General features: G+C 41.5%; 1 protein-coding gene across 1 annotated transcript; it reads left to right on the forward strand.

Annotated features, from left to right (window-relative positions):
- Window positions 1-14,287: 14,287 nt before the first annotated feature.
- On the forward strand, window positions 14,288-23,174 carry LOC141049555 (uncharacterized). The gene is made up of 2 exons (XM_073546109.1): window positions 14,288-14,547; window positions 19,786-23,174. Exon 2 carries the CDS (start codon window positions 19,792-19,794, stop codon window positions 22,447-22,449), a length of 2,658 nt encoding a protein of 885 aa, XP_073402210.1. The 5' UTR covers window positions 14,288-14,547; window positions 19,786-19,791; the 3' UTR covers window positions 22,450-23,174.
- The last annotated feature ends 1,497 nt before the right edge of the window (window positions 23,175-24,671 follow it).

Genomic DNA, 24,671 nt, shown 5'->3' on the forward strand with positions numbered 1-24,671 from the left:
CGGCAGCGTCTGTCGCCGCGCTGCAGTCAGCAGTACTTCTTGGCGTCCGCGGTTGCGACGCCGCACGCACGGTAGGTCTAGACGGACGCGGACCCCGTGTCCTGGGTCCAAGTCCTGTGACCATATACCGTGCGTGCATTCCATTGAGTCCTGTGACGTCAATAGGCTCGGCCTTTGTATTTAACGCCTCGGCGCCTCTGTGAAGAAACAGACCGCCCAGCGCACTCCGGGTGACGTTCAACCCGCATGCGTTATATCACCATATTGGGCGTCTGCCATTACCTAGCAGCAGTGTAACACCTCCTGCACGGTGGACCCCGGGCGGCGAATGCACTTATTATTTATTATTTAGTGCGTTCCACCGTCCCTAACATGCTGTGTTTGAATCAGAATATTAAATCTATGTTTGGTGTAAATTTTTACTATAATTTGTTCTACATTCTAAATTTACTAGCAAAAAGGCAGAGATGCTTACCAGCCCAGGCCTCCAAAGAAATGCACTCAGGATGCAGTGGACCCATGTAGTTAAGATGGCAGCAACACAGGTGCAGAAATACAGATGAGGCAACCAATCACAATGTACCAATCCCAATGGAGGGGATGGCTGCTTGGTATATTACTGCACAAAAAAGACTTGTATGTGGTGCTGTTCACAGCACAGGCCAGGGACAGATGGCAGCAACAGGAGCCAACCACAGCACCAGGAGACGATTACGGGAAAACCGCTGCAACAGGAGACACCCACTGCGCCAGAGAGAATCGGCAAGTCTACAAGGAGCAGAAAAAGCATTCAGAGAGACATACATTTCCAAAGCTTCTATACTTACATAGACAGTGTTGTCCTCACCACGACAGAAAGCAGCACCAGGAGCTAACCAGGAGCCAACCACTGTACCAGGCAAAGCGTTATGTCTAAAATTAAACAGAAAAAAAATGTAATAGAAAGTACAAACAGCAGTGAGGGAGGGTGATATTTTTTAAATTTCTATACTTACATTACCAGTGTTGTGGTATCATCCAGAGTCCAGAGAGTTATGGCCTTGCTGTGTCCACAATTCCTTATATAGAGCTCTCAATTATCAGGTAGATAAATCACTTCCTGGACCAACTCATTAAAAAAAGCATGCATATAGAACGCAGGTGCGTACACATGTCCTTGCATACGCATGTGTTCCCATAGACAGTACTGCGTTTATTTGACGCACTCATCCGCATGCGCATGACTGCAAATATTTGACGGATTTTTGCCGCTTCCAAAAATCCAACATGATGCGTTCGCCGGACCCCGCCACACACCGAAAAACAACGCATGCATCAGTGTATGAGTGCGATCTGATGCAAGCGCATGCCCCTGCATACACCATGTTAATGGTAGGGAAGCATGATGCATACGGATTGCTGCGGTGACGCAAATGTGAAACCAGCCTAAGAACAAGAATAGACTGTTGAGTTTCACATGAAAGTTCTTTTTTTTCTGGCCATTTTGATAGTTTAATGGAATCAACAAATGTAATGCTCCAGATTCTTAACTAGCTCAAAGGAAGGTCAGGTTTATAGCTTCTCTAAACAGCCAAACTGTTTTCAGCTGTGCTAACATACTTACACAAGGGTTTTCAAGGGTATTCTAACCATCCAGCCTTCTTACACAGTTAGCAAACACAAAGTACCATAAGAACACTGGAGTGATGGTTGTTGGAAATGGGCCTCTATACACCTATGAAGATATTGCATTACAAACCAGATGTTTGCAGCTAGAATAATCATTTACCACACTAACAAAGTATAAAGTGTATTTCTGAATCATTTAATGTTAGCTTCATTGGAAAAAAATGCTTTTCTTTCAAAAATAAGGAAATTTCTAAGTGACCCTAAACTTTTGAATGGTAGTGTATTTAGGGTTGGGGTTAGGGCTCTTTTAGGGTTAGGGCTCTTTTAGGGTTAGAGTTCTGTTAGGAATAGGGTTGGGGTTAGAATTTTTTTTTCAAAATTAAAAAAGCGGTCAATATGACAGCTAGTGTACGCAAGTGCTCGCTACTCGAGTTGGGTGCTCAGGTATGCATAGAGTATCGTGGATCTCCGCATGTTTGTTGGATGTCTAACAGTCACGAAACATGCGAGGCAGGGACTCGAGCATGCATGTCACTCAAGCACCCACGGTATTCGGTGCATACCCGATCACCCACTGCAAACTGGAGCAATGAGCACTTGCGTTCAACACTAATGACGACATATTCAATATGACAACCGAATATTATCTGTGTCATACCTGTGGCTTCAAAATGCTCATTATACCCCTGGATAAAATCCTTGAGGTGTGATATCCCAAATTGGGTCAATTGTAGGGGGTTTCCACTGTTTAGGCACATCACGGGCTCTCCAAATGCAAAATTGCATCAACTAATTATTCTAGCAAATTTTAGATTTGAAAAGTCAAATAGCACTTCTTCCCTTCCAAGCCCTGCCAAGCACCCAAACAGTAGATTTCCCCCACACTAAAGGTATTGGCATTCTCAAGAGAAACTGCACAACAAATTGTGGGGTCCATTTTCTCCTGTTACCGTTGTAAAAATAAAAAAAGTTTGGGTCTAAAGTAAATTTTCTCGGAAAAAAAATAAATGTTAATTATTTCCACATTGCTTCAATTCCTGTGAAGAACTTGAAGGGTTAATAAACTACTTGAATGTGGTTTGTAGTTTTTTGGATGGTGTCACTTTTGGTTACTTTGTCGTGTAGGCCCATCATAATGCCTTCAAACGATGTTGTCCTTAAAAAAAATTGTTTGGTAAATTTTGTTGGAAAAATGAGAAATTACTGGTCAGCTTTTAACCCTTGTAACTTCCTAACAAAAAAATTATGTTTAAAAATTATGTTGATGTAAAGTAGATATGTGGAAAATGTTATTAACTATTTTACATGGCATAACTCTCTGATTTAAGGGCAGAAAATTAAAAGTTTGAAAATTGCAACATTTTCAAGATTTTTGCCAAATTCCCATTTTTTTCACAACTAAACGCAAGACGTACTGAAGAAATAGTGCCACTGTCATGAATTACAATATGCCATGAAAAAACAATCTCAGAAATAGTGGAATATGTTGAAGCATTTTAGAGTTATAACCACATTAAGTCATACTGGTCAGAATTGTGAAATTTGGCTTGGTCATTAAGGTCAAAATTGGCTCGGTCATTAAGGGGTTAAACAAGTGCATTTGTCGATTGAGCCATTATTCATCTCCTGATAAACCTCAGACAATAAATAAGGGGAAACACATCGAGCCTAAAGAATTAAGGACCATGACTGCAGCAACTGAACTGTCAGAGTTCCGTATTTGAGGGTGATATGGGGCAAACTACAGTGGGATAAGTACTTATGTTTGCTTCATACATATGTTTGTTTTAAAATAGGGCATGTACCAGGGGTTTCTAGAGAAAGTCGTTAATGAGTGGGATGCCATATAGAAATTTAGGGTGCCAACCTCCATGGCAAGGCAGGGGCCAGCTGATTAAGGGCATAAAGGGACCGATTAGAATTAGGGGTTCCCTTGTGCACCTGGCTATGTATATTTAAAGCTGCTTAACTGCCGTTGTACCTGTTTTGATTGCCCGTTTTTCGTCACCATTTTCTGGTTGGTGTTAATATGGTATTTCTGAGCATCACACGAATTTAACCCTAGTGTCTGGAATATTCATAAGACTGGAAATGGTGGTTGATTAAGCAATTGTATATTTTAGTGTTATGTCATGTGTATGCCTCTCCTAGGTTTTTAATGCATACCTATTAAAATTCATGTTTCTTTACACTGTTAGCATAATTTGAATTTATATCTTTTATAGTCTACAAATCTGCTGAAACTCTAACAGAGTTTGAGTTGTGTGTCATTAGCATAATCAGCTTGGTTACCTTGCATGGGAAAATCGATGGCCATGTGAGTGAGCCCTAAGGCCTCATTCATTATTTTTTTGTACTTTTATTTATATTTTTAAAAACATTTTTTTTACTTTTGGCATGCTTCAATAGTCTCTATGGGAGACTAGAAGCTGCCATAACCTGATCGGCTCAGCCACACACAGGAGATGATCAGTTCACATGTACATAGCTGAATCACTCACTAGCTATGATCTCGACCACTGGGCCACGCTCACAGCAAGTTGGCAGTGACAACCATAGGGTCTCCATGAGACCACTAGTTGTCATGCCAACCCATCGGTGACCCGTGATCACGTGACGGTGGTCACCGATGGGCAGATTTGCCGTAAGCGCATGTTAAATGCCGCTGTCAGCGTTTGACAGTGGCATTTAACAGGTTAATAGCTGTGGGTGGATCGCGATTCCACCTGCGGCTGTTCCGGGCACATGTCAGCTGTTCAAAACAGCTGACATGTGCTGAGAAAGATGCGGGCTCAACGCTGGAGCCCACATCAAAGAGAGGGAGTGCAACATTACAATATTGCAAAATGATCTTAATAAGATGACCGAATGGGCAAACACTTGGCAAATGAGATTTATTGTAGATAAATGTAGAGTAATGCACCTAGGACAAAGTAATCTTATTGCTGCATATAGATTAAATGGGAGTATACAAGGGACTACAGAACAGGAGAAAGACTTGTACTCTGGTTACAAGTAAGCTGAACAGCAGTGCTCAATGTCAAGCTGCATCTGCAAAAGCAAACAACATTTTAGGCTGTATAAAAAGAGAGATAAAATCCTGCGATCCCAATGTATTGTTACCCCTTTATAAATCACTTATGAGGCCATATCTAGAATATGGGTTCCGGTTTTGGACTCCACATTTTAAAAAGGATATTCAGAAGTTAGAGGCGGGCAACTAGATTATTACAGGGATGGAATGCCTCTCATATGATGAAAGATGGGAAAAGTTGGGCTTGTTTAGCTTAGAAGACAAACGCCTCAGAGGTCATCTCATTTACATGTATAAATATATGTGTGGTCAGTACAAAACACTGGCACATGACTTGTTCCTTCTAAAGACCATACTGACGACTAAAGGGCACTCACAACGGGTGGAAGAATGGCAATTGCGGCAGTTAAATAGGAAAGGTTTCTTTACAGTTACAGCAGTCAGATTGTGGAATTCCCTACCACAGGAGGTAGTAATGGCAGACACTATAACAGCTTTTAAAAAAGGGCTGGATGATTTCCTCAATACTCATAACATTGTGGGATACAGTTAAATTGGTGACAAAATGCACAATTGGTGGAGAAAGGTTAAACTTGATGGACCGAGGTCTTTTTTTCAAGCTATGTAACTATGTAATTAAAAATAAGAGAAGAGGGAGCTGAAGGATGAAATAGAAGTTGGCACAGTTGCAGACATTTGCATAGAGGGGCAACAAATACAGTCAAATACAAGTAATAAATAGCAGCATAACAGAAACATATGCTAGCGCAGCACTATAATAATATAGACCAGAAACGATAATTCTACATAGACGTACTGACTGTATAATGCAAAAACTGCATAAAGCAGTGACCCACAGAACCCGATGTACATTTTGCGTGGGTTTCCTCGGGCGGGGAGGACGGTAAATTTTAGCATTATGTAGTCAGTACTCCTACTTAGGATAATCAGTCCTGGTCTATATGATTACAGCATTGTACTAGCATACGTTTCTGTACTGTTATGCTACTTTCATTACTTGTATTTGACTGAATTTATTACCCCTCTATACAAATGTCCGTAATCGTGCCCAATTCTATTTGAGCTTTTACTCCTCTCTTCTTTTATGTTTAGTTGTGTTGTCTTAGTCTAATTTTGCTATATAATAAAATAATAAAGTGTTTTTTTCCCTAAATATTATAAGTAGAGTTGAGCGAAACGGGTTGGTCAAATTCATAAGTCGCCGACTTTCGCTGAAGTCGGGTTTCATGAAACGAAACCTGACCATAGCGTGAGGTCGGCCACGAGGTTGGCGACCAGAGCGCCAAAGTCGCGTTTCAAATGATGCTTCCAGCGCCCTTTTTCAGCCAATGATGGAGGACACACACTGTGGGCAACGCGATGACATGGGCATCGGTCACCACCATCTTTGAGAAGGGCATGCAAGTGATTGGCTTGCTTTGTGTGGCTTCACAGGGGCTATAAAAGGGCGTGCACACCGACCGCCATCTTACTTCTGCCGATCTTAGCATAGGGAGAGGTTGCAGTTGCTGATTCTGAATAAGGGAGAGCGTTAGGTAAGGAAGAAGAACAAAAAAACTGCTTCTGCTGGTAGCGATTTTCACTGTACAACACAACAGTTTGTGTGCAGTGACAGGGGAGGATATATTTTTGTGCATCAGCTCTGTTGGTTATTAGGCTGCCTTATAAGGCTCCCTGATAGCTGCATTGCTGTTTGCACACTGCTGTGCAAACTGCTTTTTTAAAAGCAAAAATACTTTTCTTCCTCTTTTCTGCACAGTTACCAAGCGTTCATTTTTCCACACTTTTGTGTGCAGCAGTCCTGCTTATTAGGCTGCCTGCTGCCATACTTGGACTGAGAGCATCATTGTCAGCCTCCTAAAATCTCTAGTGAGATCCAAATTCTCACCAATACTATATACACACCTTGTACTTTGTCATACACCAGCCAATTTCAGCCTGTTAAATTGAGATGTAATCTATAACGGGCCTGAGATAATAGTTCAGCCTCCTAAAATCTCTAGGGAGATTCAAATTCTGCCCAATACTATATACACCTTGTACTTTGTCATACACCAGCCAATTTCAGCCTGTTAAATTGAGGTGTAATCTATAATGGGCCTGAGATAATAGTTCAGCCTCCTAAAATCTCTAGGGAGCTTCCAATTCTCCCCAATACTATATACACACCTTGTGCATGGTCATACACCTGCCTATTTCAGCCTGTTAAATTGAGGTGTAATCTATAGTGGGCCTGAGATAATAATTCAGCCTCCTAAAATCTCTAGGGAGCTTCCAATTCTCCCCAATACTATACACACACCTTGTACTTTGTCATACACCAGCCAATTTCAGCCTGTTACATTGAGGTGTAATCTATAGTGGGCCTGAGATAATAGTTCAGCCTCCTAAAATCTCTAGGGAGATTCAAATTCTCCCCAATATTATATACACCTTGTACCTTGTTTTACAGTACCATATAGCTGGTGGCATTTTGGGTACATTTTTCCAAAAATGAAGAAGTATGGTGGAAGAGGCCGCGGAAGTGGGCGGGGGTTGGATACTGATGGTTGTGGGGGTAGTGGTGCAGCTGCTGGTAGTGGCAAAAGCACAATAGCAGCTAAGGCAGGAGGTGTTGAGCCTGCGTCATCGTCTGGCTCCACAAGGCCTCGAAGGCTCCCTTTTCTGGGAGTAGGTAAACCGCTTTTAAAGCCGGAGCTTCAGGAACAAGTTTTGGCTTACATTGCTGACACAGCCTCCAGCTCTATCGCCTCCTCTTCCGAAGCTTCAAAAAATAAAAGCACTGAGTCGTCAGTGGAGGCTCCTGGTCAGGAACAACATCTTTCCTTGTGTCCTTCACCCCTACCAAAAGTGAAGGATGCGGCAGGCCACACTACAGATTACTCCATGGAGCTCTTTTCACATACCATGCCTGGGTTATCAAGTCAAATCGTGAATTCCCCAGTCCAAGATGAATCGGACATGGAGTGCACTGATGCACAGCCACTGCTAGATTTTTCTGCTGGTACATTCACCCAGAGCACTACATTGTCCTGGCAGTGTACTGAGCCAGAATCTGACCCTAATGAAATTCAGGTGCCCCTTCCTGCATACTATACCACCTTACACAGTGACACAGAGGAAGGTGCACATGAAATTGAAGAGGAGGTGATGGATGACCCAGTTGTTGACCCAGATTGGCATCCATTGGGGGAAGAGAGTGCCACTGCCAATAGCTCAGAAGAGGAGGAGGAGGATCCACAGCAGGCATCGACATCGCAACACCTGTTATCTGGCAGGCCCGTAGCAGTCCAAAAACGGTTTACAAAAACCCAAAGAGTTGCAGGACAGCTTGGCCAGACGGTCAAATTAGCACAGCATGCAAGGCCTCAAAATGTCTTCCATAGTAGGAAGAGTGCAGTGTGACACTTTTTTGAACAAAATCCTAATGATCAGGCAAAGGTTATCTATAAGAAGTGCGCAAAGACCTTTAGCCGAGTTAAAAACCTGAGAAATTTGAATACCAGTTGCATGGTTAGACATTTAACCACCATGCACTTGCAAGTGTGGACGGACTACCAAACCTCACGTACCACATGTGCACCTGCTCCGAATGAAGTTAGTCAGCAACGCTACATCACTTCCCCCACTGTAAGCCCACTGGTTAGCACACCACCAGCAGCAAATGTTGAGGTGCCGTTGCAAGGCCAAAGCAGTCAGGGAATCACAATGTTATTGCTACGAAAGACTGAATCTAGGCCATCAGCAAGACCACCAACACCATCACAAACCCTCTCTCAGTCCTCCATGTCCACCGCTAGTTCCACCATATGCAGCTCTCAAGTCCAGCTCACCCTACCAGAGACTCTCAGTAGGACAGGAAAGTACTCATCCTCTCATCCGCGTACACAGTGTTTGAACGCCCACATTGCCAAACTAATCTCATTATAGATGATGCCCTACCGGTTGGTTGAAAGCGAAGCTTTCCGTGAGCTCATGGCCTACGCAGTACCACACTATTACCTACCCAGTCGGCACTTCTTTTCTAGAAAAGCCATCCCAGCCCTCCACCTGCATGTGTCCATGCACTCAAGCAATCAGTGAGTGGAAAGGTGCACCTCACAACAGATGCATGGTCCAGTAGGCATGGCCAGGGCCGTTACGTGTCCACCACTGCGCACTGGGTTAATGTGGTGCATGCAGGGTCCACAGGGGACAGCGGCGGTGGGACAGTGCTGCCTAGCCCACGGTATAGGAGACAGTTGGCTGTAGGCGTTCGACCCTCCTCCTCCTCCAGAAGCGAAAGCTCGTCCACAGAGCACAGTCGCACGAGCACTCCATCCGCAGCTGCCAGTGTTGCACATGAGGTGTCCCACTATCGAACAGCTAGTGGTAAGCGTCAGCAGGCTGTGTTGAAGATAATGTGTTTGGGCGACAACAGACACACCACGGAGGTACTGACCGACTACTTGCAGCGACAAACTGAGTCATGGCTGGGCAGTCTACATCTTGAGGCAGGCAAGGTAGTTAGTGATAACGGCCGGAAATTTGTGGCAGCCATAGCCCTTTCAAAACTCAGATACGTACCTTGCCTGGCTCACACCTTGAACCTGGTGGTGCAGTGCTTCCTCAATAATTATCCAGAGTTAACAGCCCTGCTCCATAAGGTGCGAAGACTGTGCTCGCACATCCGCCGGTGGCCCGTACACTCCAGTCATATGCAGAAGCTGCAGCGATTGCTCCACCTTCCCAAGCACTGCCTAATTATCGAGGATGCAACAAGGTGGAACTCCACCCTGCACATGGTTCAGAGGCTGTGCGAACAGAGGCAGGCTGTAATGCATTTGTGAGAGGATACACGGGCAGGCAGTTTGAAGGCAGACATGGAGTTGTCTGGTGTGCAGTGGTCGAAGCTGAAAGACCTCTGTAAAGTCCTTCAGTGTTTTGAGGAATGCACACGGCTGGTAAGCGCAGACGATGCCATCCTAAGCATGAGCATCCCACTTATGCGTCTGCTCATGCAAACTTTGACGCACATTAAGGAGCAAGCATCTGCAGCCGAGGAGGAAGAGAAGGAGGGAAGCCTTGATGACAGTCAGCCATTGTCTGCTCAGGGAACTCTCCTGGACGAGGCGGAAGAAGAAGAGGAAGAAGAATAGGAGGAGGATGATGGGAATGATTATTCAGGGGAGGAGGATGCTTCTCAGGGGGCAAGAGAAAATGTTGGCGTGGCGAGGTCAGGTACAGGGTTTGTGCGTGACTGGAGGGATGTTGATTTGCCAGAAAGTGCTCCTCCACCCAGCACTCGCAGTGCATCATTGACACCTGGAACATTGGCCCACATGTGTGTTTATGCCTTGCAGATCCTAAAAAGGGAACCCCGCATTGCCAAAATGATGAACGATGATGACTACTGGTTGGCCAGCATCCTGGATCCACGCTATAAAAGCAAATTCCAAAACATCATGCCACTGGAGAACCTAGAGCTAATATTGGCTAACAAACAAGCAACTCTGGTAAACCGTTTGTTTGAGGCATTCCCAGCACACGGCGGCAGTGATGGTTCTCCCACGAGCCGTAGGGAGCAACATGGAAGAGGTGTTCGTGGTGCACACAGCAGAAGTGGCGTTGGACACAGGGGTTTCATGACTATGTTGTGGACTGATTTTTTCAAGTACCGCTCACACGACTGGTAATACTGCATCGACTGAAAGTGACAGGAGACAGCAGTTGTCAACTATGGTTACAAACTACTTCTTCTCCCATATCGATGTTCTCCCTCACAGGTCATTCCCCTTTGACTATTGGGCCTGTAAACTGGACACCTGGCTTGAATTGGCACAATATGCCTTACAGGAGCCACTCGCCCTGCTGCTAGTATGCTATCCGAAAGAGTCTTCAGTGCTGCTGGATCAATCCTGACAGAAAAAAGGACCCATCTGTCGACCCAAAATGTTGATGATCTAACCTTCATTAAAATGAGCCATGCATGGGTTTCAAAGGATTTTGTCCCACCTTCCCCTGCTGACACGTAGGTTGCCCGAAAAATGGATCGCTTTTGTCCTCCTCTTCCTCGGACTTTTCCAATTTCTCCATTTTCAGCTGCTGAATGTCCAACATCAACATATGCCATTTTTTCAACCTCCCTAACTGGGCTGCCTCCCCCCCAGGGCAGGGGTCACCACCTGGCACACGCACCCGTGCGAGTGACGTTGCCCTGGACAGGTGGGTGGGCCCACTCTTGGGCGACGGCACTGGCACCGGGTCCCTCATAGTACAATCAAGTGTCTCTGATGGTGGGGGTGCACACCCGCCTTCAGACACACTGGCGTACTATGAGGGGCCTGTGCCAGTACCGCCGCCCACGAGTGGGCCCCCCTGCTTGCTCAGGATCACAGCACTTGCAAAGTTGAAATACATACCTCTCCCTGCTTCACCGCCGTGACATCTTCCGCGTTTCCTGACAGTGACATTCTGGTCAGAGAGCGCAATGACATGTACACCCTCTGCCTAAACAGTCCAAGTGCAGAGAGATGGAAGATGGAGACAACGAGGAGTCCAGACTAGCACAGGGATTCCCTAGCGAGGAGACTTATTTAATTGTTTTAAAGGTTGGGAGCAATTTTTGGGGAGTACTATACTCTGGAGAATGATATATGGGGCCCACCATACACTGGAGCATTCCAAAGGTGGACATCAGACACTGGAGCAGCATTTACAGGGCCCATTATACACTGGAGCATTAGAAATGGGGCCCATTATATATGGAGCATTATTTGGGCCCATAAGACAGTGGATCTTCATCCATGGGGACCAACATATACTGTAGCATTATGTGGAGCTCATCATATACTGTATGGAACATTATATGGGACCAATGATTCTGTATGGAGAAATATATGGGCCTCATTACTCAGTATAGCGCACTATGCGGTGGCCATAATACTGTATGGAGTAATATACTGTCCGTTTTTGGAGCTATTGTAAAATTTAAAATGGATATCAGTCATGTGATGTAAGAAGTGAAGTATTTTTCATTGTACTATACCGCTATTTCTCTGCCGTATCAGAGGATCATAAATTGTGGCATGTGTTAAAGGAGCCCATTGACACTCTTTGGCCCTGGGCCCACGAAAATCTGGAGCCAGCCCTATCCCCCCCCCCACAACTTTAGCCAAATAACCCCCAGTTTTCAATGCCTAACTATTATTATAAAGAAAATTAAGGTTGACGAGCTTCAGTAATAAGAATTGAGGTTTTTGGCATTAAAATGGGCACTGTAGGTGTTTTTCCTGTCCTCCACTCCATGCCGACTTTTCTTCCCCATTGACTTGCATTGGGTTTCGTGTTTCAGTCGGCCTTCGACTTTTCACGATAATCGGCCGATTTCGTTTGACCCGACTTTTGCAAGAGTCGGGTTTCATGAAACCCGACTCGACCCGAAAAAAGGCAAAGTCGCTCATCTCTAATTATAAGGATATGTGACTCCACTATTCTGTAGGAAGCATGCCATCCGTGTGCTGTATGTTTTTTCACGAACCCATAGACTAGCGGGCATGTCTCTATGGGTTTTGTGCAGACTCACTGTCGATGAAAAAACACAGACATGTGAATAGCACTATAGATTTTAAGGGGTACGCAGAACATGTACGTGCAACACGGACGTATGAGTGAATCCTTAAGGCTGGTTTCACACTTGCGTTTTTTTGCGCAAAAAAACATGCGTTTTTTTCCCTATTCTTAACATGGGTGCGCATACACATGCGTTTGTACGCGCATGCGTTTTTTTGTAGTGTGCGCTCGGGCGCACAAAATGCACTCTGTTGCATTTTTTGAGTGCCCGACTTTCCCCAAAAAAACACATGTGCACGCAATGCGTTTTTTTTCACCCAACCACCCATTTAAAGTCTATGGGTGCGCTGACGTGCTCATGGTAATGCGCACGTCAGCGCAAAAAAACGCGGACAAACCCGCAAAAAAACGCATGATGCGTTTTTTATGTGCGTTTGCACTGCGCACGGTGCACAGCGCAAAAAAACGCAAGTGTGAAAGTAGCCTAAGATGGATAACTCGCTACCCGCATAGTTTCCCATTTCGTACACTCCTAGTATTCACTTGAGACTCTTCTGTAGTCAATAATGTTACAGCTACTTATCCTTCATGCTATACCATCAAGGAGGCATCTTATTGGCTCCAAATTTATTCTGAAGTGCTTGGTTAACACTCCCCTGATAGAGTTGTGACCAGTACAACCCATATATATAAGTAGGCTATACGGCTCACCTGTCTCCCCGAGTGCACAGGATCCAAATTCATCTTGGATGAAGCCAAATACTTTTTAGATGTGCTGGATCACTTTCTATCGGAATTTGACAGCTCCAATGTAGGCATGAGGAAGATCAACTGCATTGTTTCACACAGAGTAAAATATTGTTATATGTTGGAAGATAATGTTTATTGTAGGTTATTCTTAAAGTCAATAATCAGTTGTGGACTAAGGCTAATTTCACACTTGCTTTTTTTTGCAGCGTGTTTTTCCCGCAAAAAAACGCATTGAAAAAACGCATACAAAAGCATACAAATGCTGCGTTTTTTTCAAGCATTTTTATGAGCATGCATGAAAAAAACGCAGCGTTTTTATGCGTTTGTATGCGTTTTTACCGCGTTTGCGTTTTTTTCCAACATTAGGTGGCCCCTCACACTAACCCAAACCATGACTTTACTAACCCTAACCCTAACCCTGACCCTAACCTTAACCCTGACCCTAACCCTAACCCTAACCCTGACCCTAACCCTAACCCTGACCCTAACCCTAACCCTTAACCAAACCATACTAACCCTAACCCTGACCCTAACCCTGACCCTAACCATAACCCTGACCCTAACCCTAACCCTTAACCCAACCATACTAACCCTAACCCTAACCCTGACCCTAACCCTAACCCTTAACCAAACCATACTAACCTTAACCCTAACCCTGACTCTAAACCCTAGCTGTAAAATATCAGTATTTCTATAATAAAAAATATATGGATTAATTCTCTCATACAGAATCTAGCTAACAGGCTTTGCTTACTTTAGAGAAGTGACTGAGTTATTCTGAGTTCCTTGGCTCACACAGCTGTCTCTCTTGTCAAATGTATAGGTCAAAATAGTCAAAGCTGTCAAAATGTGACTATTTAGAGATAATGAATGGTTCTAAAGATCTCAGACTTTAGGCTTAAATATCTCAGACTAAGGTAATGCATAAATAACTGTATGCATATTGTTAAAATAACTAGGGTTCACTTAATATGGAAGAACTTATGAACATAGTGGCAAGCCACCATATGTGGTTGTAGTTTATAGGTCAGAATAGTATATAAAGCCGGTCTAACTCTTGTTCAGGAGATCTCATATCCCTTGAGACTCTCGAACACCCGGACAGCTGCTCAAGACTATATGTAAGAACAATGCTCGTTTTCTCTTCAAATAATTACTGCATGTCATGAACTTACTTTTCTTCATTTTTGTAATCACTTTTTGAAATGAATAATTAAAAACAAGATTTATTTTATCCTCAATTCAACATTGCCTTTACTTTTGATTCTCAACCGTGCAAGAAGATATATATATATATATTTTTCTTCATTTTGGCGAGCCTTAGCCAGACTGATCTTTTGTGCTAATTTTGGCTGGCATTCCTTCCTCGATTGTGCAAGGGGGGAGCACGAACTCTGCTAAAAAACCACCTGTTGTACAAGCTTCCTCAGGAATTCCACTATTTCACGGCACAAAGGATCACACTGAACCTGAAGACGACGGGTGAGGATCGTAAAGAGCTGCATGCGTCTCATCCAGACGGAGATCTGAGGATTGCATAAGGACACAGAGGACCATCCATTGACGGGAAAGACTCTCAATAGGTGAGAAAAAATTATAATGGATTTTATACATGATTATGCTAAGAAAAGTAACATAGATTTCAAGTTTGTTCATAATCATACGGATGCCCAATTATGGTCTAGTTTGTATAATCAATGTGAGGCAGAAAATGTTAAAATTGACAAAAGGTTTTTCTCAGTAAGAAAATTACAAAGGAAACTTCAGAATGTTATGCAGCTAGTCCATGTGTATAATAGCTTAGTCTTTGAGAAAACTGAACCTAACACCTATAAAACATGCATTGTCACACAAGACATTAATCACATTGACACACCAGGTGACACACAAGAGTCTGACGGGGATTACTTTGATTGTCCAAATTGTTTGATTTTGTCAGAGCATATAGAACAATTGGAAGATCAAATAGATACCAGGACAGAGTTATTGTCTAAATTACGACAAGATATAAAAAGGGTTTCTGCTAACACAAGATCAACAGGTAAACAGGAGGACGGTGTTGCTGCGTCATCATTTGTACCAAATATGCAAAATCCAGATGCTTCAGTAGAGGAATTAGAGGCAGTAGAATTACAACGGAAAAAATTACATGACAGAGCAGCACGCATTAATCTGAAAATACACGATCAGCTAATGAAAATTGTAAAAGACATTCCAAATTACAATGATAAGATGGATGCCTTTTATAATGCGGACACTTTTGAATCAAACACAGACAAATACAATCTGAATGATGAGCAAAAGAATAAAATATTCAAAGTTTGGTTACCTTCACATATGGGAAAAAGATTACAGACCACACCCAGATTAAATGATGAGAATGAAATGGCACATAGTACAAAAGAAGACAGACTTAGACAATTAGTATTGTTCACAACTGGAGAAGACATGCCTACAGTTGATATTTTAGGGAGTTTACAAACAAATATTTCTGAAGACCCATTCTCTTTTTTGGTAAAGTTTGAACAGGCCTATAGGATGGTAATGGATCTCAGGCCTCACGAAGAGCCAGCATCCATGATCAAATTTTTTGTAAAGAAGTTCAAGTACTTAGATCCTGCCTCAGTGCAATTGGCTAACACTCAGCCATCATTGCAAGAAGCAACAGTTTTTATTGACAGAATAAGGAGATCCATGAAACAAAATCAGGTCAAGGCTAAAATAGCGGTAGTTCATGAGAAGGAAGACAGTCAGCTGAAACCTAGAGCCACAGTATTCTCCAAGAGCAGGGATTACATTGAGCATAGAGGTAAAAATACTACACAAAGGAACAATATCCATTGTTATTTTTGTGGTATACCTGGACACTTGAAGTGGCAGTGCAGGAAATTTTTGAGAGCAGAATCAGAGATGGGTACACAAGGAACAGGTAAGCTTGGAAGGGAAAACGGACTCATGCCAAAATCATACACCACACCTTCCGCACCTGCATTACAATTATCTGCACCTGCTCATACTGACAACAGACAAACACAGTCACCATATGCACCATTAATCAGACAGATCAGAGAAATGACAGTGAAGGAAACAGAGTCAAGGGATAGAATTCCAAGGTCTTTTAAAAAGGACACTGGTCTTCTCCCATCTCCTTCATCTTTCTGACAATCACAGACTATTCCTGTACCATATCCATTGGAATTTGTGACTCGAGTTACATTGGATGACTGTGGAAGACCATTTATCAAAGTAAGTTTAGCAGGCCAGAATGTTGTATTTCTTATTGACACAGGAGCTCAGTTAAGTGTTACAAACCTTGATTTGAAGCTAAACCCAGATTCACCAGTTTGTACAATTGTCGGTTTCAGTGGAAAAGGTGGAACTAAAGCAACCTTAGTTCCCAATGTGATTTTGGAAATACCTAGTTCTTTCAAAACAGAAATTGACATCTGGTATTGTCGTGATTCTGAAAATATACTTGGCACAGATTTTATGCAGAAATTCGGATGGGTAGTTGACCTAGGAAATCAAGTGATCTGGAAAGATTCCAATGGTTGTAAACCGGTAGTCATTGATCCTAATAATTATAGCCATGTTGGAAGTATTTGCTTGAATGATGTGGTGTCATCTGACCATTTGTGGCCTGACACTAATGATGACAAGGTATTGACAGAAATTGTACAGCTTTTTCCTTCTCTTTGGGCTCAGTTCAGGAATCAGGTTGGAACAATGAAAGACGTTATCGTGAATGTGGAGGGGCGTGATCCCCCGCCACAGCGTCAGTATAAATTGCCTCCAGAATCAATTGACTCTATGTCAAAGATCATACAGGAATTGTTAGATCAAGGTGTTATCCGAAAGGCTAATTCTGTAAGTAACAATCCTTTGTGGTGTGTTTTGAAATCTGATGGTTCTTATCGAATGATATTGGATTTACGGATGTTCAATAAGCATACACCCAATGTCGCACCAATTGTGGCAGATACTCATGACATGACGGCAAGGTTAAATGCAAAGGCCAAATACTTTTCTGTACTGGACATTAGCAATGGTTTTTTCAGTATACCTCTTGAAAAGAGTTGTCAGTATAAGTTTGCATTTACTTTCTTGGACGAGCAATATCTGTTTTGCAGGTTACCTCAAGGAGCACATTTGTCACCTAGTGTTTTTCATCAGGCATTGGCAAAGGTATTATCCAGATTTTCGAGGCCTGATTGCATTCTGCAATATGTGGATGATATTTTATTGTCTACAGAGGATAAAGAGACACATGTTTCTCTTCTGACAGAATTGTTTGAGTTGCTGCATGATGCAGGGTTGAAATTGAACACCAAAAAGGTCAAATTGATGCAGACTGAGGTCAGATTTTTAGGGGTGCTGTTGAGTCCAGGAAAAAGGCAGCCACTGCAGGAAAGAATTGAGGCAATTGCTTCCCTACCAATTCCGACATCACACAAGGCATTGAGACATTTTTTAGGTCTTATGAATTATTCAAGGGATTTCATTGAGAATTTTGCAGATAAGGCCAGATCTTTATATGATCTTTTGAAAGGTAAAAACAGTGATTACTTTGGTCCTTGGGGTGATGAACAGCAAACCTCATTTGAACAATTGAAAATGAATTTACAAAATGCACCTGCTTTGTCCACAGTAGATCCTTCGGCTCCATTTGCTTTGCAAGTGCACACATCAGAGATTTCTGTTTCTGCTGTATTACTGCAATTACAGGGAGAAGAGTGGAGAATTTTGGGCTATTTTTCAAAACTTCTCTCACCTGTTGAAAAAGGTTTTGAGACCTGTGCAAGACACTTGGTAGGTGTGTACTTTGCAGTCAAAGCAACCGAACATATTGTCGGGTTCAACAAAATCATTTTGCAAACTCCTCACTCTACACTAAAACTTCTCTTTGAGAATAATATCCCAGGTGTGTCACATCAGAGATTTGCTCATTGGTTATTGTCATTGTCTCCCAAACAAATTGAGGTAGATTACAAGGCCAAATATGTTCTTCCTCAGCTGATGCAATATGAAGGACAAACTCATGATTGTTTACAGTCTTTTCAGGATCCAAGTCCATCACTTTTCAGACGGAAAGCAGAGGTAACAGACGAACCAATTTTTGTAGATGGTTCCAGATTCTATTCAGATGGGCACTATTATTCAGGATATGCCATTTTTTATCCCAAAAGAGGACAGGTTGTGAAGCACAAATTACCGAGTCATTTTTCAGCTCAAAGAGCAGAGCTAGACGCAGTAAAAATGGTACTACAGCTGAATGAAGCAGATGATCAGTGTCCCATTACAATCTACAGTGATAGCTCTTATGTTGTAAGATCACTGACAGATTACTTGTCAGTTTGGGAAAAAAGAGGTTATGTAGATTCATCTAATAAGACTCTTGTTCACAGTGACACACTGAAGACAATTTTCAGGATAGCATCAAAAAACCCTAATGGTTTTGCTATTGTCAAGGTTCCGGCCCATAAAAAATCTGATGATGAATTATCTGTTGGAAATGCAACCGCAGATATGCTAGCCAAAGAGGCAGCCCTGACAGGAGAAGAGGTGTTTGAACCTGAACCTCTCGAGGTTTCAGCAGTTCAAAGAACAGACACGCATATCCCTTCTTTTGCGGAAGAACAAGAAAAAGACTCATCTCTTGTTGCTTCCCGGGTTGATCCAAAACCTCCCTTTGTTTGTGAAAACAGGGTTTTGTGTCATGACTTAAACGGGGAGTTGCGTCCTGTTGTCCCAAGACATCTACAGGTTGAGTTCACAAAATACAATCATGAAAGTTTGGGTCATTTGGGCCAACAAAAATTGTTAGGCATTCTCAGAGAGAAATTTTACTGGGAAAAGATGGAAGAGACAGTGCAAAGTGTTGTTCAATCATGTCTCATTTGTGCCCAAATTAATCCAAGACCAAAAGGACAGAAACCGCCACTACTCCGAATCGCACCTGCAGATGGTCCATGGTCTACGTTACAAATCGACTACATTGGACCGTTACCATCAGGTAAAAATGGTCTCAGGTATGCTTTGGTTGTAGTAGATGTTTTTTCTAAGTGGGTTGAAATTTTACCTGTCAGGAAAGATGATGCTTTGTCTACAGCTAGAGCATTAGTTAATCATGTCTTTTGTACTTGGGGGATTCCAAGAATGATCACCTCTGATCGAGGAAGTCACTTTACAGGAAAAATCATGCAAGCCGTTTGTGCTATTCTAGGGGTACGACAACAGTTTCATGTACCCTACCATCCACAGTCTGCTGGTATTGTGGAAAGGATGAATAGAACAATAAAATCCAGAATTGCCAAGATGTTATTGGACAAAGGCAATACTTGGGTTGATGCAGTACCTTCTGTACTGTTGAGTGTAAGAGGAACAACCTCTGCCACAACTCAGTTTACTCCTTTTGAACTGATGACAGGAAGAAGAATGCCATTGATTTTTCCTCATGAACCATTTTTGTCTACACCACAAAAAGATGCTGTTGCAAGGTCCAAATGGTTGCAATTGTTGCAGGAAAATTTGAAAACGATTCTTCCACATGCTGCATCAAGAATGCAGAGAATGGAGCCACCATATGTATCCAAATTCAAGAAAGGGGCTCTAGTGATGATTAAAACTTTCAGGAAGAATGGACCTTGGGAAAGTAATTGGGAAGGTCCCTTTGAAATTATCGAAACCATGGGACAAGTGATGATTCTTGTGCAACGAGCATCTAAGGTGGTTAAAAATACCCGCAGACAACAAAAATTGTGGGTACATGTTGATCAATGCAAACTGTATATTGCAAAATAATGATACTGCATTTCTTTTAGGAAGAAATGGATTCCAATAAGAACTGGAATACGAAACTCCACGTCCTTGATGGAAGGGATTCAACACCAATCCTTCAGGAGAAAAAGACATTTCCCAGGAAAAGCTACTATCTGATGGGAATCACATTTCTGCTGTTTTGTACTGTTTCAACTGTGATCTACGCTGAAGATATTTCACACCATGGAACAAATACTAGTGAAGTGAAGGAACTTTTCAAAGGAACTTTACATCCAAGGAAACCAAGAGGAACGAATCTACAAAGCTTAATAGATGAGGACATACCGGACGATTCAGTAGATATTACTGGAAACATTTGCATGGGTTTTGGTGCAAAATGCTGTATTGAGCTACACTTCATACATGACACTGACATAATATTACATGCGGCCACAGGACCTAAGACGAAGTTCACACAGTTACAAGGAGATTATATACACAATAATAAGACAGGCACATGGGAATGTAGTCCTACAGATGTGTTATTCTGGAATATAGAGATAAGAGGTGAAGAGAAAGCTGTGTGGTCAGGAGATATTACAAATGATATGATCGCAAAAGGGAAAGTTGAAACATCCAAAACAGATGCTTGGTTAAGGACACAACTATTTGGGAAAGTTTTAGATCCTGCATTTCTTTCTATTACAGAAGGAGACGAGGATTGGGTAAAAACATGGAATTTTCAGATAACCAGAGAACCAGTACAAGTACAGGTATCTGTAGTTTTTACAGTTTCAAATACTATAGCTCCAGAAGTAAGGGTTACACCACAAGCAGTATATAGTCAAGAAAATATGTCTCCTTTATTACTAAAATGCAACACGAGGTTAGAGCTACCTTCAGAATCTTTGTTAATATGGACCAAAGATAAATCATTTTTGGGAAGTTTTTCAAATGGTCCAACAAATGTTATACACAGAGGTCAATCCGGTAACGTGAGATGGTTAAATAAGGATTTTATTTTTTCTGTAGATAATCCATCTCCTAAGGATTCTGGACCTTACCAATGTTGCATTTTAATGAAATATAACTACAAACAATGTAGAGATGTAAAGGTAAATATATGGTCAGCAGTAGATAATGTATGCACACAGACAAGATTTCAACCATCTACTCCTTTTCAGATCAATCAGTTCCAAACTAAACCTCTGTTACGAGATGGAGTGTTTCTGACCATGGTATGGACCTTTAACATGTCTAACTGGAAAATCTCTTCTAGATATCCCCAGTGTCAACCACATCTCACTAACATGGAGATGGGAATAGAACAATGGTTTGGGAAAAGAACTTCAACACAGGTTAGAAGTAAGAGGGGAGTGTTTGAAGGTATTTTGGGGGGATTAGGAACAGTAGGAAGTTTAATTAACACTATGGACATTCATACACTTAAATCAGATCTGGAAAATATTGGGTATATTGGAGGAAAAGGGGTAAAGATTCAGAAAAGCTTGAATCAAGTCCTTGAAAAGATGGTTTTGAACACTGCTACTGTATTGGGATCTTCTGTATCACATCTTCAAGATGCTACTTTAGCTTTAATGGAAAGTGAACAGGAATCTCAAGTGGCCAAAACATGTCTAGAAATTCAGATTGAATATTCCACCAATCTGAAAATGATTGCACAAGCCTTACAAAGTGGAATTACCCCTTTAGGGCTAATAAGAAATTTGCCCATAGAATATAACTTTGCGTTAAACCATACAGATCTGTGGGTAAATAAGTGGTTAGGATGTGAACAGAACATTTGTGTAGGAACATCATTGATTCCAGTGTCAGGAAGAGAAGAAACCCTGGTTCCTATAGGTGTTCTGGGAATTCCTGTCAGCCCTACACAATTGTTATATTATCAATTACAGTACACAGATTTTGCATTTGATGGTACAAACATTGAACAATTAGACATTTCGTCATGCTTAAATTTTGTTTCCAAGGTAATGTGTCTACCTGGACAGGATAAAGTCATTTATCATTCATGTTTCCATAATCATACTTCTTGTTATGCCAGAGTTGAGAATGTCCACACGATACATGACTTGGTGACACCAGTAAGCGCTAACAAAACTTGTTTCCAAGTCATGTCAGGAAAAGAAGCAGTTTCTGCATTCTTCTCATCTTGTGTACATGTCGAAAATCTGACAATGGGTTTATATTGTATTGAGGGAAATGTTAAAACTCTCACAAAGAAGGAAGGAAGTATTAATATTACGTCAATAGGCTCAAGACATCTGAAAATCCTTCCGATCCAGTTCAATTTGTCACAAGTCAATAAATTCCCTTGGGATTTGTGGACAAATGAAATAAAGAAAGACAAGGGTTTATTAAATCTGCTGACAAAACAATTAAAAGAAGCTGAAATTGTATTTAGACATGAACAAGGTAATCTAAATGATATTGAACATGAATGGACGAGTATGTCAGGCTCATCTTGGTGGAGAAATTTAGGAAAATCTGTAACTAGTTGGTCACAGTCTTCAGCGAAAATGGCAGCAGGAAATGTATTGTCTAATCCGATCGTTATTTTATTTATCATAGTTTTGCTGTGTATAATATATCAAATAATTATTATGTGTAAAATTAGGAGAATTTATAAGAATATAAAGATAGAAATGAAAAAGGAAGATGATATTTTAAGAGAGATGTTAAAACGAAAAAATATAACTCTCTGATCTAATTTTTGTTTTTACAATAGGTTTGAAAATTCAGATGACATTCAGGGCAGATGTTGATACAAGGTTTTCAGAATAAAGAATGAATGTGATACGAATGGTGAGAGAATGAGTTAGGATTGATTATGATATGTCTCAAATCATAATCAGGGGGGACTGTAAAATATCAGTATTTCTATAATAAAAAATATATGGATTAATTCTCTCATACAGAATCTAGCTAACAGGCTTTGCTTACTTTAGAGAAGTGACTGAGTTATTCTGAGTTCCTTGGCTCACACAGCTGTCTCTCTTGTCAAATGTATAGGTCAAAATAGTCAAAGCTGTCAAAATGTGACTATTTAGAGATAATGAATGGTTCTAAAGATCTCAGACTTTAGGCTTAAATATCTCAGACTAAGGTAATGCATAAATAACTGTATGCATATTGTTAAAATAACTAGGGTTCACTTAATATGGAAGAACTTATGAACATAGTGGCAAGCCACCATATGTGGTTGTAGTTTATAGGTCAGAATAGTATATAAAGCCGGTCTAACTCTTGTTCAGGAGATCTCATATCCCTTGAGACTCTCGAACACCCGGACAGCTGCTCAAGACTATATGTAAGAACAATGCTCGTTTTCTCTTCAAATAATTACTGCATGTCATGAACTTACTTTTCTTCATTTTTGTAATCACTTTTTGAAATGAATAATTAAAAACAAGATTTATTTTATCCTCAATTCAACATTGCCTTTACTTTTGATTCTCAACCGTGCAAGAAGATATATATATATATATTTTTCTTCACTAGCTAACCCTAACCCTAGCCCTAAACCCCCTTAACTAACCCTAACTCTAACCCAAACCCCTAAATTCCATTGTCCAACTAATGGTAAAAAAAAAACGCATGCGCAAAAAAATGCATACATAAGCATGCCAATGCGCACATATGCGCACCCATAGACTTATAATGGGTGTCTTGCTGTAAAAAAACGCATTGCGCGCGCATGCGTTTTTTTGAGGCAAGTCGGACGCCCAAAAAATGCAACAGGATGCATTTTGTGTGCCCGAGCGCATACCGCAAAAAAACGCATGCGCGGAAAAACGCATACAAACGCATGTGTATGCGCACATAAGCGCATCCCATGCAAAGTATAGGGAAAAAAAACGCATGCGTTTTTTAGCGCTAAAATCCCGCGAAAAAAAACGCAAGTGTGAAACCAGCCTAAGAAAGTTGCAAAAAGGACCATATTTTCCACTTTATGTTGGAAATAGTGAAACACAATGCACTGAAACGATTGTCCGCCCATTAAAATCGATTCAATAATGCTTCTCTGTGCTTTTAGCCATCTGAACCTTGCTCTCAGCTTTTCCATTTTCCCTAAATCCATACCTTGATATTTGATAGGGGTAGATAATTTTGTATAGTATCCACATGATCAGCAAAGTTACTAGGCAAGTTTTTTAATACTCACAATGCTAGCTAATAATTATGCTGTTGGAAAGCATGTGAGAATATATATTTTTTCTTCATCTATGAATTATTCATATCATTTGAGTGTTAATGTGTTTATGATACATTTACAAAAGGCTTTTGCTAACTTAGCTCACTACCTAAATGCGAACACCAGGTGGCGCTATGACCTCACGAAAAAGACACTTTTGAACTAGAAATATATGTGCTGTGTAAAGATGCTTAAAAAAGAAGGCACTGTTACTTAGGCCAGGGTCAGATTCGCGAGAAACTCGCACTAGTCTCGCATCTCAATACCCGGCACTACCGCCGACACTCGGGAAGGAGTGTGCGACTCCATGTATTTCTATACAGCTGCACACTCCGAACCCGAGTGCCGGGTATTGAGATGCGAGACACGTGCGAGTTTCTCTCAAGTCTGACCCCTGCCTTAAATCTTCTATTTGGTATAATATTCCCTGGCTAGAAGAATTTACCCTCTAATATATAGTGTATTGTTAGAAAACATAGAACTTTTCAGAAGATTCATGCTGCGGCTGCCCTAACCGTAGACAGCATGAAATACTGACATACTTCTTTCTTTTTAAGCTATATTTTCTCATTAGAATTTCGTAAGAAAGACATTGCTGTAGAACAGTGTCATGAATAAATGTCGTTAAGTAAATGCAGGGCTGATTAATGTATTTTAGGTTGTAGTAGCTTAGTAGTAGATCAATATGGTATATTTAAGGTAGCTGACTTTGTGTGTTCTGAATGACGTCAG

This window comes from Dendrobates tinctorius, unplaced genomic scaffold (assembly GCF_039654945.1).
Source record: "Dendrobates tinctorius isolate UK_male_01 unplaced genomic scaffold, ASM3965494v1 ptg000011l, whole genome shotgun sequence".
NCBI classification, from domain to species: Eukaryota; Metazoa; Chordata; class Amphibia; order Anura; family Dendrobatidae; genus Dendrobates; species Dendrobates tinctorius.

Coding starts and splice junctions, on each gene's coding strand:
- LOC141049555 (XM_073546109.1), top strand. CDS start 19,792: ATGGATTCCAATAAGAACTGGAATACGAAACTCCACGTCCTTGATGGA.